General features: G+C 44.6%; 1 protein-coding gene across 9 annotated transcripts in view; it reads left to right on the top strand.

Annotated features, from left to right (window-relative positions):
- WASF1 (WASP family member 1) overlaps window positions 1–3,173 on the top strand; it is a 204,648-nt gene extending 201,475 nt beyond the window's left edge. For all 9 annotated transcript variants that reach the window (XM_030556111.1, XM_030556112.1, XM_030556108.1 and 6 more), the window contains one exon: window positions 2,305–3,173. In XM_030556111.1, the coding sequence (XP_030411971.1) occupies window positions 2,305–2,462 (158 nt within the window). In that variant the 3' untranslated portion in view covers window positions 2,463–3,173. The remainder of the gene's footprint in view (window positions 1–2,304) is intronic.
- Window positions 3,174–17,293: the final 14,120 nt, after the last annotated feature.

Genomic DNA, 17,293 nt, shown 5'->3' with positions numbered 1-17,293 from the left:
TCCCCACATAGACCTCTTCGCTTCCCGCGCGAACAGGAAATGCCAGATGTTCTGCTCCTTCCAACGTCTCTCCCTAGGATCGATCTCGGACGCTTTCCCGATGCCGTGGAACAGCTGGCTGCTTTATGCCTTCCCACCATTCCCGCTGGTTCACAAGGTCCTGCTAAAACTCCGCAGGGACAGAGCGCACCTAATCACAATCGCTCCAGCGTGGCCCAGGCAGCACTGGTACACCACGTTGCTCGACCTGTCGATAGCCAACCCAATTACCCTGCCACTCCACGCAGACCTCATAACTCAGGACCACAGCAGGCTTTGCCACCCAGACCTGTAGGCCCTTCACCTCACAGTGTGGCTGCTGCGTGGCTAAACCAGTAAGAGTTACGTTGTTGTGCATCAGTATGACAAGTTCTTCTTGGTAGCAGGAAACCTTCTACCTGGTCAATATATCTGGCCAAGTGGAAGCGTTTCTCCTGCTGGTGCGAAATGCATAATCTTACTCCCACTGAGGTCTCGATTCCCTCTATTTTGGACTACCTCTGGTCTCTCAAACAGTAGGGCCTAGCAGTATCATCACTGAGGGTACACTTGGCAGCCATCTCTACCTTCCACCCAGGGGAAGATGGCCGTTCCATGTTCTCTCGCCCTATTGTTTCGAGGTTCCTCAAGGGCTTGGAGCGCTTATACCCCCAAGTACTCCATGTTAACCAGGACATCTTTCTCCCGGTCTTCTTCCCAAAGCCACACTCAATGCGATGGGAGCAACAGTTGCACTCCCTGAACGTCAGTAGAGCGCTTGCATTTTATATTGAGCGGACAAAAACCTTTCATAAAATGCCCCAACTCTTCATCGCGGTAGCAGACCGAATGAAAGGCCTACCTGTTTCCTCTCAGAGGATCTCATCTTGGGTGACAGCGTGCATCTGCACTTGGTGTGATTTGGCTCATCACCGTGCATTCTACCAGGGCTCAGGCTTCATCTGCCGCCTTCCTGGCTTGTGTACCTATCCAGGAGATATGTCGCGCAGCTACCTGGATTTCGGTCCACACCTTTGCTTCACATTATGCTCTGGTTCAACAGTCCAGAGATGACGCAGCCTTTGGCTCAGCAGTTTTGCATTCTGCAACATCTCACTCCGACCCCACCACCTAGGTAAGGCTTGGGAATCACCTAATTGGAATTGATATGAGCAAGCACTCAAAGAAGAAAAGACGGTTACTCACCTTTGTAACTGTTGTTCTTCGAGATGTGTTGCTCATATCCATTCCAAACCCGCCCTCCTTCCCCACTGTCGGAGTAGCCGGCAAGAAGGAACTGAGGGGCAGTTGGGTCGGCAGGGGTATATATCCGACGCCATAGCAGCGCCACTCCAGGATGCACCCAGCTGACCCACCGAGTGTTGCTAAGGTAAAAATCTTCTGGCGAACGTGCACGCGGCACGCGCACACCTAATTGGAATGGATATGAGCAACACATCTCGAAGAACAACAGTTACAAAGGTGAGTAACCATCTTTTTCTTAAAGTGCAGACATGTTGGAACTCAGACTCAGATTTCCTCATCCCTCCTTTCACATAGAGAGGGGTCTCTGTAACACACTCTTCTAAACAAAAAATCAATTGCAATTGCCAGATTCTCCAGTAGACTTCAGCTGTTTTGCCCTGGCCTTAAAAGTATATATATATTTTTAAAGATTCATACTATACACCTTCAAATTACGAGAAACATCACAGTATTTTCTTTGGGAATGGACATTTTTAGTGTTTTATTTTTTAAACAAGGACATTCCCAAACAAAACTCTGTTAAGAGGGAGTTGAGGTTGAGAGTGTGAAACTTAAGGTAAAAAATACAGCAGCGATGTTTTAATTATTTGAAAGCCTAGCATTCCAAATCAGGAAATTCAGATTTAAGATTACACATAAAGGCAATCCAAGTATGTTAAGGTACCCAAGCAACCTTAAGTGAAACCACAAAGAGAAAAAATATACGAAAAAACTGTATTTAAAAATCGGTTTAATCTGGGAACACAGCTACTGAAATGTTTTGATCATAATCATATAGTTATTGTAGTGTCACTGCAGAGTTAAGGTTTTTAGGGTTTATTTCTCAGAAACATCTGCTACGAGCTACTTTCAGAGGCAGGATAGTGGATTAGATGGACTTCTGTTCTAGTACAGCAATTTTTTCTTAAAATGGATATATTAGTTACGTCTCTGACAGGCAGTGTTCTCGATCAATTTGAGAGCTGTGGGTAAGAGTATTATGCATAAGAACAAAGAATGATTATTATGTTTGTGATTTAGGTATTCAGCTACGCAAAGTCGAAGAGCAGCGTGAACAAGAAGCTAAACATGAGCGCATTGAGAATGATGTTGCCACTATATTGTCTCGCCGCATTGCTGTGGAATACAGTGATTCAGAAGATGATTCAGAGTTTGATGAAGTGGATTGGTTGGAGTGAAATAGATACATTGATATACACTGAATGCTAATGTCCATTGTGGTGATTGTTCTTTGAAAACATTTGATGGTCATTTCTAGTGGGTTTTGTATTTTTTTTCTTTACACTACACATCATTAATCCATGTTTTTCTACTTTTCCGTTTTCTTGTAGACTACTACCACATCTTTGAAACTAAATGTTTTACAGTGGCTTTTCTTTTCTTTTTTTGAAAGAACATATTTTGTTCCAGTAGACCACTAAGTATTAAGCATGGGCAGCTGTTGGTAGAGTAGCAGTTTCAATATTTTGGCATATCTTAACTGTGCACTTTGTGAATTTTAAGTTAATGAAGGTAACTGAGATTGAAATTCCGAGGGCAGCTGTATGTACTAATGAGCCTTATTCCATTTTTGATAAATGTTTTTAAAAACCTAGCTATCAAAATATACATCTGTACACTAAGAAGGTACATATAGTTAGCAGCACTGAACACAATGAAAGGTTAAAAGGATCTTTGGGGGCTTTTATTGTTGTTTTTTAAATAATTATGGCCTTATTTGAATGTTTAGAGGTTTCCCCCTCCCTCCCAGGTACATATCGTGTGGTACTATTTTGCCTGCATACAAAAGTTTAAATTTTTGTGTGTGTGAAATCTTCTGACTTAAACATGCTGTGTAACTTATGTAACTGTTAAAAATAACAGTTTGGTTTAATAAATGGTAAATGTTCTTAGCTGTTGCTTTTTTAATAAAGTCGCCCTTTTTCTGGCATTACTTAGGAGCTGAAGGGCAAGATTTTCAAAAGTGCCTAAATCACTTATAAAAAAAGACTACTTATGCTTCTAAGTAACGTGGATTACATTTTCAAAAGTACCTATGGTACATGGGGGGAGGCAATAATCAGAACAATATGTTCGTTGAGGGAGAAACCTGTGAAACACAAAGAGAACTAGATGCTATTGCAAAATCATGTCTCATGCTGTCTAATTTATACTGCATGTCAGCCACATCCATATACACAAAAAGCCAATGCAATTTTGGACTCAATTCAGAGTTCAAGTAGATGCAACCATGTATTCCACCTAGGTATATGTGCGCCCAGTGCACCAGAGCCAGAGACTTTTGTCTCATAATACCCATAGAGGGGCTGCTTTCGTCTGTCATTGCCACATCCCCTGGCTATATGGGGCAGTGCTGCCCTGACCCCCCTCACTTCCGTCTTACCACTAGTGGCTGGAGTCAGAGCTCTGTATGGTTTGTATTCTTGCAACCTCTCTTTCTTAGTGACTTTTTCTAGTTATATGTAGTTAATTAGTACCCTTGGTGTAGTGGGTGTTAGATTTTGTTTATTTCCCTGGTGATGCCCTGGTGATGTGTGAGGGAATATTCCCCCCACCCAATGCTTGCTGTGCTTAAGCAAAGCCCACTTCAAGGAGCAGTGTTCAATTTGCAAATCATTCATGAAATGGTCTCAGGTTGCAAGAGATCTTCGTCTAAAGCAGCACCTGCTTGAACAGGCCATGCAGCCTGCTTCAGCACCAATGCCTATGCTGGATTGGAGGTCATCCTCAGAGTGCTGCCATTTTGCATCCTCCAACTGGTACCTCTCTGAAGAGACTGAGAAGTTGCTGCCCATCAAGTGTGGCAAGGAAAAGGTCACGCAAGACTGATCATGGCCACTCCAGGTCACATGGGGACTTGTCTGCCTCCTCCAGAAAGATCACAGACTGCTATGGTGTGAATACCAGTGCACAGGTCCCCTCAAACACTACCATGGTGGGAAGTCAGACTCCATACCATTGACTTTTGTTCTGGGCCTGGGTCATCCATTGAGTCTAGTACTGATGAGAGCAATACTGGCGGCATATCAGGCAGCAATGGACCTTCTCTGCCTTTCTATCCCAATCTCCCTTGGTCCAGGGCTGCATTGTTCATAGCTCCATTGACTGGGCAAGCCCCTGAACCTGTGGGGCCATCAGCACCAAATCCTGATGTTTCCCTTCCACACTCAATGGAAGCAGGGCTGAGCTGGGCCAAAGTCCTTCCTCAGCACCAGGAACCTCTTCAGCACCTCTACTGTTGATGCTGCCAATGTTAGTGTGGTGGCACACTCTGCCCCCCACTTAGGTACCATTAGTCACCTTGATACTGCTGCCCACTTTGGGAGTTCAACACTACTTCTACAACTGGAAACAACAGAGGCATACTCAGTTCGTGGTACCATTTCCACCATCGGTGCCAGTTCTTTCTTCATTTTGGGGTCCAGCTGAATCAGACCAGTTGCTTGCACCCTCAGGGCTGGCTCCATCTTTATCCCCTGAAACCCAGGACTCCGACATCCAGGTAGGGATCTTCCTCCTGTTCTCCATTGCCTGACCCACATCAGGGGTTGCTCCTAGAGCACAAGGGGTACCAGAATTGACACCTGTCATGGGATTCCCCTCTGTTGCAAAGGTCCCACTCCTCAAGTCATTCTAAGCCCACTGAGCAGGCCTGTGGCAGTGACTTGATTCAGTGCAGGCCCAGGCATTGTGAACCTTCCCCTCATGGAGCCTTCACAGTCATCCCATCGAAGTCCATCAGTCCTGGAAAAGGACCCAGTTCTGGAACAGTTAACTTCTTCGTCTCTGTCCCTGGACAATTCTGCAGTGCCTGGCTCTTCCTCTTCTTCAGTACCAGAGAATTTCAAGGCATATCAGGACCTTTGTGGCACGTGACTGCTTCCCTGGATATTCAAGTGGAGTTCCTGCAAGAGAATATCCATAAGTTGTTGGACATCATGCAGCCATTTGCCCTGGGAGTGGCCCTCTATTAATCATGCTCTCCTTGAGCCTGCTAAGGTTCTCTGAAGCATGCTGGCTTCAATACCACCTACTGTGAAGCACACTGAGAAATGCCACTTTGTGTTGGTGCAGGGGTTTGAGGGTTATTACTCGCATCCATCCCCAAACTCCCTGGTCGTAACTGTAGTCAGTGATACAGCCCGGTAGGGCAGAATTAAGTCTACTCCCAAGGATAAGGACTCTAAATGGATGGACTTGAAGGGTAGGAAGATTTACACCTCTTCTTCCATTCCTAACAGATGGGCATTGCTAACCAGTAGGCGTTGCTGTCCAAATATAACTTCATGAACTAGACAACTCTGTCTAAGTTTGTGGACCAGCTGCATAAAGCCTCAAGGGAGGAATTTTGGGCATTTGTTATCGAAGGCTGCTTGGTAGCTAAGAATTTGTTGCAGTGTGTGCTGGACATTGTGGATTCCTCGGCCAGTCTTGGCCTTGGCGATGGCCACAAGAAGGGCTTCCTAGCTGCAGAATTCAGGCATTGCTCCCAATGTACAACAGGCCATACAGGATTTGCCTTTTGACAGCCGATTCCTTTTCTCAGACAAAGATGAATGAGACTTTGCACTCCTTCAAGGACTGTAGGGCTATCCTACAGTCCTTTGGGGTGCATATGTTGGCAGTGCAGCGGTGCCACTGCAGTGGTCAACAGCAGCAGCAGTATCATCCGCAGTGCACATTTTGGGTAGCTTCTCTCTCCCACAAGACAGTGTGACTACCACAGAAAGGGGCATAGGTCCCAGAGGAGGAGGCATTTGGATCCAGGGTCTGGGCAGTTGACACTCCTTCCCTGGCACTCCTCAAGTACCTAGTTTGACTTCTTGGTCCAAACTAGTGTTCCAGTCATCACTCCATTCTCCCCATCCCTTCCATTTGGGGACAGGCTGACTCACTTTTACAATGCTTGGGTTCAGTCACTGCTGACAGTTGGGTCCTATGCATTGTCAAATAGGGCTATGCCATCCAGTTGCCGTCCATTCCTCTCCCCTTCCTCCCTGTGCCTCTTCAGGGACCTCTGTCACAAAATACGGCTCCTCAAGCAGGTCCACTCTCTACTGGCTTTGGGAATGCTGGAGGTGGTTCCGCTGGTACAGTGGGGTTAGGGCTTCTATTCTCAGTACTTTCTGGTGCCCAAATCCAAGGAAAGAGTAAGACCCATTCTCAGTCTCCATGGCCTAAACAAATATATCAGCTATATGAATTTCTGCATGGTCATTCTATTGCCTGTCTTCCCCATGTTGTCTCAGAATGACTGGTTTGCTGCTCAGGACCTTCAGGATGCCCACTTTCACATGGCAATTTTTCAAGCCACAGAAAATTCTCTGTTTGTCATAGAGGAGCACCACTTTCAGTATATGGTGCTTCCCTTCAGTCTCTCTTCTGCCCCTGGGTTTTTACCAAATTCATGGTCATGGTGACAGCATACCTCAGAAGGGAAGGAATCCACATCTTCTCATACCTGGATGACTGACTACTGAGGGGAAGGGGAAGTTCTCTCATATTGACATTACGCTGAACTTGCTTGACCAGTGGGATCTGATCTTAAACACCAGAAAATCAACTTTGGTTCCCACTCAAAATAATCGAGTTCATTGGGGTGCTAATAGACTCTACGAGTTCAAGAGCATTTTTGCTGACTGTTTTCAGGCAATTTGTCACCTTTGCCTCAGCCTTCCACAATAGCTCGGATGTACCTGAGGCTCTTTAGCCACATCCACTTGCACCCAGGTGGTCCAGTTTGCAAGGTTGTCTCTTTACCCCTTCAAATGTGGCTCAGGACAGTTTCTTGTCTGACTTAACTCCTTGGACAGGTTGGTCTGTCTCCCTCCACTGGTCCTAGAAACCTTGCAGTGGTGGATGCTTCCAGAGAATGTTTGTCCGGTGTTCCCTTTGTCTGGCCCTTACCAGCCAATACCTCCCTCCCTGGGAAACACATCTGGGGTCACTGAAAATTCAAGCTTTGTGGCCGGAGCAGGAGAACTCACTGAATATCAGTGTGCTGGAGTTTCAGGCCATCTATAATTCATGTCATGCTTTTCTGGACTATATGAGGGGCTCATTGGTTCACATACGTATCTACATTACCACCTCAGTGTATTATGTGACCATGCAAGGGGGAGCACACTCCAGAGAGCTCTGCCAAGAGGCAGTCAAGTTGTGGCAATTCTGCACTGAGGAGAGTATCGCTCCGATAGCTGACCACTTGCCCGGGATCCAGAATCATCTCATGGACCATCTCAGCAGGAATTTTTCCCTGAACCTCAAGTGTCCTCTGGGTCATCTTTGTGGCTTGGGGCATTCCGATGATTGACCTGTTTGCCATGAGGAACAACAGGAAATGGCATCTGTTCCACTCAAGGGGGCCTCAGTCCAGGGTCCCTGTCGACTGCCCAATGAAATGGAAAGCATCAAACTCTCCTGTATGCTTTTCCCCCAATCTCAGTCATCCCACAGGTCATCCTCAAGCTGAAGACAGATCAGGTCAAGCTCATTATCATTGTCCCAATGTGGCCGAGGCAGTGCTAGTTACCTGACCTCCTCACACGGTCAGTTCAGCCTTCCATATCCCTTGCTCTCCATCCCAATGTACTCTCAAAGAATCACAGTCGCACCTTGCATGCCTCACTCAGCACCCTGCATCTCACGGGATGGCTGCTTCGTGACTAGATGAGGAGGAAGAGTCGTGTTCAGTGGCAGTTCAATAGGTCCTACTCAACTGTAGAAAGCCCTCTACCAGAAGGGCCTATTTGGCAAAATGGAAGTGGTTTTCGATGTTTTCATTGACCTGCAGAATTCAACTGATGCTGGCTTCCAAGCTGCCCTGAATAGAGTACCTGCTGCACCTTCAGTTGTCAGGACTTGCGCTTAGTTCATTGAGAGTCATCTGGCAGCGACATCAATATTTTATCCCCCGTCAGGGAAGATCAGCTTTTTCCAGGACCGTGGTAATAAGATTCTTAAAAGGGCTATACTTTCTCTCTCCATCCTCCTGTCCAAGAGTTATTCCTCTGTGGGACCTTAACATGGTTCTAGTAGTTTTAATGGGACCTCCATCGGAGCCCCTGACATTTGTCCCTTTCCATTTTTGTTGCAAAAAAAACTGTGTTCCTGGTAGTAACATCCCCACTAGGGGATTCTGAGTTGCAGAGCATCTTTGTACACCATTCTCTAAGGACGAAGTGACTTTATGAAACTACTGTGGACACAAATTTTAGGTGTGGTTCTAGTTTCATTTGACTCAGGCAGTATATTTACCTATGTTCTTTCCTAAGTTACATTAATCTCTGGAGGAGCAGCATCTCCATACACTAGACATCAGGCGATTTCTGGCCTTCTATCTGGACAGGACTAAAGTGTTTCATGCTTCACCTCACCTATTTGTGTCATACGCAGATTGTAAGAAGGAGCGGTCTCTTCACAGACTCTCTCTAGATGGATAATGTCCTGTATCAAAACTACCTATGAAATAACTTTGTCTATGCCCCCTCTGCAGATGCAAGCTCATTCCATGAAAGCGCAAGCAACATCAATAGTGTTCCTCAGTGACATCTCAATAATGGACATTTGCAGGGCTGCTACATGGTTGTCCATACATACATTTACAAACCAATATGCCATTACCGCATCTTTCACTGTGGATGCAAGTTCTGATAGGGTTATCCAATGCAAGGCTGCATCTACTCAAAGAAGAAGAAATGGTTACTTACTGGAACTGTAGTTCTTTGAGATGTGATGCAGACATGCATTGGATGACTCACCCTCCATTCCCTCTGCATCAGAGTTTAATCTCTGGGCATTCAGTGTGAAGGAATTGAGCGGAGTTGGGGCAGCGCTGCCTCAGATGGCCAGGGGAGGGTCTATGGCCCAGAGGTGCACTCAGCCCCCCTTTATGGGTACTGCAAGATAAAATTATCCAGTCCTGGTGTGCTGGGCATGCACACCTCTAAGTGGAATACATGTCTGCATCACATCTTGAAGAACGACAGTAAGTAACTGTTTCTTAGTTACAGAACAAGGAGGTATAGTTCCTCTTTAGGTGGGAGTGAATTCATATCTGGAATATGGTATTCTTTTCTAACTATATATCCTTACTGTATAGCTTAATCACTGTCAGAGAAAAGGGATGGAAAAGGTATTGGTAAGCTCCATGGTATAAATATTGGATATAATTTTAACCTCTTAATATATCTTGTTGACATGCCACTATGTGAAGAAGGTTCAGTGATCACAGAGCACACTGTGTCACCCCACAGCTAGATGGCAGGGATAGTTTACAATGCTGAAAGGACTTCTGAATTCCTCAGGACCAGACTGTAGTACAGATTGTTGCATCCACCTCACAGTTAAGAGCCAGGGCTCCGCACTTAATTTCTCCAGGAATCTAAACTTCATGCAAATATCCTGGAAAGGAGGGCAGACCTGTATGCACATCCTGTACTGTGGAATCCCATAACGTGGGTCTGATTCAAATGGACAAGCAGACATCCTGTATTCCACATGAAGAAGGAACTCCCTGTTGTCTGTGACAGAACTGGGTTGCCATTTATATGGCATGGAAGGAGAGCATACGTGTAGACAGACAACAAAAAGGATAATACATTTTGACAAGTGCCTGCTGAATCAAGTGGTGGTAGATTGAGTATTGAATAGGACACATTTCTTTTCCACTCCTCTGAATACCAAAATTCTCTATAGACTAGCCAACTAACTACAGAAAAATCGTGTAAAAAAAATTAGGGAGCCAGTGTCAGTAAATTTGGGATACTCGGTGCTGAAAAGGTTTTGTATTGCCAACTGGTCCTGTGTGATTACACCATGAGACTTGAATCCACTCATTATTATTTTGTAAAATAAACTACATACACTTGTCTTGCAAAGCTCACATACAGGAATAATTCAGAGGCTGCTTTCAAATGCTAGCATGAAGCTGCCAGCATGTGCCTTGAATGGCAGGCTCCCTGAGGAATAAGAAATGCAATCAGACATGATCCTCATGGACATATCTTAATTTGTCTCCCTGTTTCCATTTGGCTTCAGTTACCTTTCCTGGGAGAAGTACAAAAGAAAATTTCCTGGGCTGAGTTTCACAGATCACATTTATTAGTACACACTGAAGAAAAATATTTTGTAAAATGCTGCTACAGACAAACCCTAAAGGGAGGGAAATGGGAGCAGTGGTATGAAAAGCAGTAGCACCAGCTACCATGTGAGTATGGGCCATGTTTAGGCCTGAAATAAGGAGGCCCAACTGCTCCTGAAGTCAATATTTCAGGTCTGAATTTGGACCCGACCATCTCAATAAAAGAACCCCCCAAAATTAGGGCTAACACTGAAGAAATCAATAGGGGAAATTAAAGCAGGTTCGGTACAACAACTGCTCTGTCTGTAATTTATACGTTAAGTAAGATAGCTGAGCCTTAACAGTTTGCTTAGTGAGTCTCTGAAACTACTCTATTAGAGGAAAGAATAATATGTATCAGCTGTCCCAGATACATGGGAGGAAACTGAGCTTTAAAAGATGTGGAGAAGCCCAAATCCTGATTTCCCTGATGTGGGTATCTCAATAGTAAGGCCGGACCCTGCCAAGACCTTAACAGAGCAACGATGATAGATGAGGTAGATATGACTGGAGAGAGTAGACAGTCTTTACTTATCTGTGTCCATTAGCTACCTGTCCTGACAATTAATAATATTACACACTTCGAAACTGGTGGCCAAGGCAGTTTAACTTGACATAATCACACCAAGTAATGATCCTTGACTGAGTGAAGTCAAGAGTAAAATTCAGCTAAAGATTTCAGAGACAATGCACCTGGCTTTCTGCCACAGATCTAGCTCTTTGCCATAGCAACAAGCCTGCAGCTAGCTACAATCCTAATTTCTCAATAATTATTAGAGGTGATTATTGAATTTAAAGTTTTGATTCATATATCCACTCAGATATAAGTACTTGTTGTCTGACCGATTTGTCCTTGGGGCCCTCTCATTCCTTGAAGGGCTGATCAGCTGTTTATGTTACTGATGAGATGTATAATAGATTAATTTGCATTGTAATATATTAAGCTGTTCCTGGATTCTGTTTACTTCAGTACATTTACAGTAGTTTGTTAAACTCAAAGACCCAGGAATTCTGCCATGGAAAATAACATGGCAATATATTGTTTTGATACTGCATGAAAGCTGCCTTTGTTAAACTTCAGGAACCCCACCACCTTGTTCAATTGTAAGCAGATTGTTAAAATGAATCTCTTTCTCCCCATCAGAGAGGCAAAGAAAAGGAGGAACACACACAATGAAATAGACAGAAAAAGTCAATGGTAACAGGACAGAAACAAACTGAGGAAAGAGAAAAGAAAAGTGGAAAGGGCTTTGTTTAATTAACAAGTCAGAGTGAAATCATGGTGGACAGAGCATCAAACAACAGGCAGATGTAAAGAGGCCAGCAAAAGAATAAAAAAGGATGGGAGGAAGGAGAAAAAAGAAAGGCGGAGGATGGAAGACATCAGTGATGGCTTTAATGGTAGTGTTACATTGGGAATTACACAGGTACCTAATGTTTAAAGGTGGGCTACCATGGAATTAATCCCAACTAACTGGAAATTGGTGAGAAATAGGAGAGAAAGATACATAATTAAAAATAATGTTAGCCAGGAGCAAAATGCAGCGCAAAGTAGTGAGGCTTAGGGCGCAGCTCCACAACTGGCCAAAGGATCCCACCAGGTCTTAGGTGTGCACAAGGGCACCAAGCAGCTCAGAGGTGTCAGGGCAGCAATGCTCATGCCCACAGGCAGAAATGTAGGTACCTACAGAATTAGGTGGCAGCTGAGTGGAGTTTTTGAGAATGTCATTGACATCTAACTGCCCCTGTAGGTTCCTAAATCCCTTTGTGAATTGAGCCCTCAGTGCCTGATCTACAATCCATTAAACAGCTTTGAAAAAAGACTTCCACTGACTTTAATGGGAGTTGATCTTTATAGCTGTACTGTGCACAGATTTGTTTACTCTATGTTCTCACTGATTTGGCTGAAGAATAATTGTGTTCCTATACCACTAGGAGTGCTTTGAAAGGAAAATGATTACTAGCCTTCAATGAAAAATTGAAGCTACTCTATTCCTTCAAGATAATCTATTAATTGTTTTTTCCTTCATTAATTTCTGTCCAGCTACTCCAACTAGCTTCCTGTTGGCAAAACTATTTAAAACAACCGGGCATAGATCTGTGCAGATATTGTACATCTCCTGAAGATTCTATACATTTGCATAATCTCTATTTTTTTCTATAAAATTCTATAGAGATACCTAAAACACTGAAAGTTTCAATACATTAGTCGCTACGTGACTTCCACCTCATTGATCTAGCAAGTATTTTAAGCATTAGAAACTTGAATAAGGTTTAGACTATACTATAAAAGGTATATCTACTGTGGCAGAGCTCCGACCTTGTCCCTGTGAGTCCCGCGCTTCTAGGCGGTTTATGCTAGCCTCAGTGGCTCACTGTGACCCTCCACATAGCCCTTCTCTCTTCAGGGCCAGGATTACAGTCTACTGAGCCCTTTTCATCATAGGCCAGCAAGGAGGTTGGTGAGAGAACTCCCAGAGTCTCTGTTGTCCCTAGGGCTTATTTCAGAACAATTTAGCCTCCTGTTCTGACAGGGGCCTGTCTTCCCTTCCCAGGAGGTGTTTCTGCAGTGGCAGGTTGGGGGGGGAACCTGGGCCCACCCTCTACTCTGGGTTCTGGCCCAGGGATCCTAATGGTAGCAGCTGTTGGCAGCCAACCTTTCATTACCAGAGTTGCTACATTTCCCTGGGCCACTTCCCCACAGCTCTCCTGCTTCTCCCTTCTTCACCCTTACCTTAGGGCTCCCTTACCAATGGTTTGAGGGTGTCTTCATTAACCAGCCCTTCAGCCACGCTTCTTCTCCCCTGGCTCTTCCCAGCCTGACTGGAGTGAGCCCTTATATAGTATCAAAAGGGCCTTAATTAGAGTCAGGTGGTCACATGACCTTAGTGGACTCACCTGACTCTTTGCAGGATACTTGGAGTCAGGTGTTCTCATTAGTCTGGAGCAGCCCCTGCTCTGGTCAGTCAGGGAACAGAAAACTGCTAATCCAGTGGCTAGTATATCTGCCTTCTGCTACTCTGTTGTACCCAGCTGGCCTGGGTCTATCACACTACACTGCATGCTTCTTTCAGCAGCGTATAGAGTATATATTCACATAGCCCCCTTAGCATGGGTATAAACAGCAGTGTAGCCTGTGAGAGACAGCTTCGGTGAGTAGAGACGCATACGCTCGTATGTATGCAAGTACATACGCTACACAGATCTTGATTTACCCAAACTGTGTCTCCCTGTCTACAGTGCTGTGCTTAGCAGTGTAGTGTTCCACTGCCTCCCTTCTACTGGAACCTTTCCTATCTGCAAGAAAAGACTCCGCCCGCTCCTCACCCCTGGAGTAGTTCTGCACTGCAGGGAAAAACTCCACCAGCTCCCTGCTACCAGAGCCTTCCCTCACCACAGGAAAAGACTCCAGCAGAGGAGAAAGGCCCTGGCAGTGGAGAGGAAGCAGGTAAAAACCTAGGAGAGAGGCTGGGGACAGGTATCTGTACCTGGTGGTGTGGGCTCCTTGTGTGAGCCAGAAGCACTAATTGCACCACCCCACCACCACCACCACCACCTCCTCCTTCTTTCGGGGAGGAATAGCTCAGTGGTTTGAGCATTGGCCTGCTAAACCCAGGGTTGTGAGTTCAATCCCTGAGAAGATCATTTAGGGATTTGGGGATTGGTCCTGCTTTGAGCAAGGGGTTAGACTAGATGATCTCTTGAGGTCCCTTCCAACCCTAATAATCTATGAGACAACAAGGAAAGACTTTTCCCCACTCTCTCTCCACCTTGTCACAGCCTTTCACTGATACATGTAGCTACACACCACAGTGCAGATGTAGATGCAGCATGTTTTTCACTGCAGCATGCAGCTATGCCTACCCTACATGCGTCTGCCAGTGGTGTGTAGTGTAGATGGAGCCAAAGTTTTGGCAACATAGCTACGTCAGCTAGAAGGTGGGGGAGAGAAGGAAACAAAAACCTACATCCATAGCCATCACAGCTATGCTGGCAAAACCCTGTATGGATACAACTATGCCAACAGAAGAGTGCTCTGGCAGCTTAACTAATGTCATTTTGGAAGATGGTTAAGCTATATTGGCAGAAACTCCCTTATCCTGCATAAGGCAGCAAGTACAAGGTGAGTTTACAGAGTGGCTCTCCGATTTCAGCTATGAACTGGGAATTCTGAAAATGCACAAGCTTTTATAATAGGAAGTGAAACAAAACATAGGCACAGATAAATATTGTTAAATAGCCATTGACAAGCTGTCCCTCTTTTAACAATGAAGGGGTGGCTGTTAAAAGTCCCATTTCAACCTTGAGCTGACATTTCAACTATGAAACAGGGCAGCTCTTGTGGCTTTCACAGAAGAGACTTCAACTTGTCTATTGCAAGGCAACTTGGTCTAGTGGATAGAGTTCTGGATTGGGAATCAGGAGACCAGAATTCTTTCCTGATTCCATCACTGACCTGTGTGACCTTAGACTCACCGTTTAAGACCTGAAGGGACCTTCATGAGTCTGACCTCCTGAACATGGCAGGCCACAGAATCTCCACTACTCACTCCTGTAAGAGACCCATAACCTCTGGCTGAGTTACTGAAATCTTCAAATCTTGATTTAAAGACTTCAAGTTGCAGAGAATCCATCATTTACTCTAGTTCAAACCAGCATGTGAACCATACTTCACAGTTCAGAGGAAGGCAAACATTCCTCAGGATCTCTGCCAATCTGAGGTGGAGGAAAATTCCTTCCCAATCCCAAATATGACAACCAGTTAGACTCTGAGCATGTGGGCAAGACCAACCGGCCACATGACTGGGAAAGAATTCACTGTGGTAACTCAGAGCCCTCCCCTTCTAGTGTCCCATCTCTGGTTGTTGGAGGTATTGTTCTCATAGCAGTCAAAGAAACGCCATACATCATTGTAAGCAACCTGATCATATCACCCCCTCCATACATTTATCAAGCTCAGTCTAGAAACAAATTAGGTGTTTTGCCCCCACTGCTCCCCTCGGGAGGCTGTTCCAGAACTTCACTCCTCCGATGGTTAGAAACCTTCATCTCATTTCAAGTCTAAGCTTGTTGATGGCCAGTTTATATCCATTTGTTCTTGTGCCAGCATTGACCATTAACTTAATTAAGTCCTTTCCGTCCCTGGTGTTTATCCCTCTGATGTATTTATAGAGAGCAATCTTATCTCCCCTCAGCCTTTGTTTGATTAGTGTATCTAACAAAATATTAATATACAATCAAAACAAAAAGAATCAAGGTCATTAACCACACATCAAATGAGATTGGTAGCTAATAGAAAAACAAAAACAACTGTTCATTTAGCAAAGGAAAGGCATATAAAAATTGAGCACATCTGAGCTACTGCACCAAGTATACAAGAAAAATGCAACTGACAGTGAGAATGCTGGTATCTGCTATCTTTCCCACAAGTCCACAATCATTCCCATGTAGGAGGATTTTTTTTTTTATTAAATAGGCTCTCGAGCATTATACTCTGTCTCTCAAAATAAATTTTATCTTCAGAAAAGAACATCTGTATGCAGCACAGTACTGCCGAAAGCAAATACAAAAATAACTCATAAACCCTATTGCACACAAAGACTCGTGGTTGGTATCCTAATAGTAATCACTGGATTCAGGAAAACAGAAATTACAAGTCAGAAATATTTTGGATTGGGATGAGCTGCCCAACATTTGTTTGTGGAGTGTTTTCTCCCTCTAACCCTGGAGATTTTTGTAGGTGCATTGGTCAATAACAATATTTTGCTGACACGCTTTCTGCTCAGTGAACAGTAGAGTGGGCTGGCTTTGGCACTGGCTTTCTCGGTGACTTTTGGCAAGTCACTTCTTAATCTCTATGGAGGATGTTTTCAAAAGGCACATTAGGGACTTTGGTGCTCAACACTCACTGACTTTCAACAGGAATTGGATGCCCAGGGCACCTTGACAATCTTCCTCTATTTGCCTAAATTTCCCCATTTCTAAAATGTTCTCTGGTGTATGCGCCTGTGGTGGTGGGACAGCTGGCATGCTCTAATGATCCCCAGAGTCTGTGTCGGCGGGACCCTGGTAGGTTCAACCATGCTGGATTGGTCTGTGAGGGCATACTTGGGCAGCACCATCAGCCAGGATGATGGCACAAGCCCGGACATTCGGAACAAAAAATAAATAAAGCCAGGAACACCTTTAGGAGTTTAAATACAGTTTGGAAATCATCAAAATACAACACCAAAACCAAACTCAAGCTGCATACTTTCAACATTATAGTGCAGAATGCTGGGGAATGAGAAAGTAGGACATGTCCAAACTGTCTTCATTCCATACAACCTGTCTCAGAAAAATCATCTGTATCTTTTGGCCCAGAACAATCTCAAACCAACATCTATTGATAAAGTGCAGCCAAGAGGATCTGAGCACCATCATTGCCAGCAGGTGTTGGAGATGGATTGGCCATGTGCTTCGGATGGAAACTGATTCCATCACCAGAGTAGCAATAAGATGGACACCTGAAGGCAAGTGAAAATGAGGCTGCCGGAAAACAAAATGGTGAAGAGCTGTGAAAGCTGAGCTGAAAAACCTGGGGCACAGCTGGGGAACCATTGAAAGACTTGCCAGAGACAGACAGGAGTGGAGGAGCTCTGTCACTGCCCTAAAAACCAGAGGCATAATGGGAACATGACGATGAATACCCACTGTTATACTATGCTTTGAGATCCTCTGAAAGCTGCTATATACAATAAGTGCACATTAATACAGTATGTAGATTTCGATTTCTGATGCCAACAACAAAATTGAATTCATTTTCTCTCCCTCAAAGCAAATATTTACTACTACAGAATGTTTAAAAGAGTGCAGAATTTACACAAAGTCAGCCCAAGTCCAGCTAGT

Source organism: Gopherus evgoodei, chromosome 3 (assembly GCF_007399415.2).
Source record: "Gopherus evgoodei ecotype Sinaloan lineage chromosome 3, rGopEvg1_v1.p, whole genome shotgun sequence".
Taxonomy (NCBI): Eukaryota; Metazoa; Chordata; order Testudines; family Testudinidae; genus Gopherus; species Gopherus evgoodei.
This window is presented reverse-complemented; position numbering and strand designations above follow the sequence as displayed.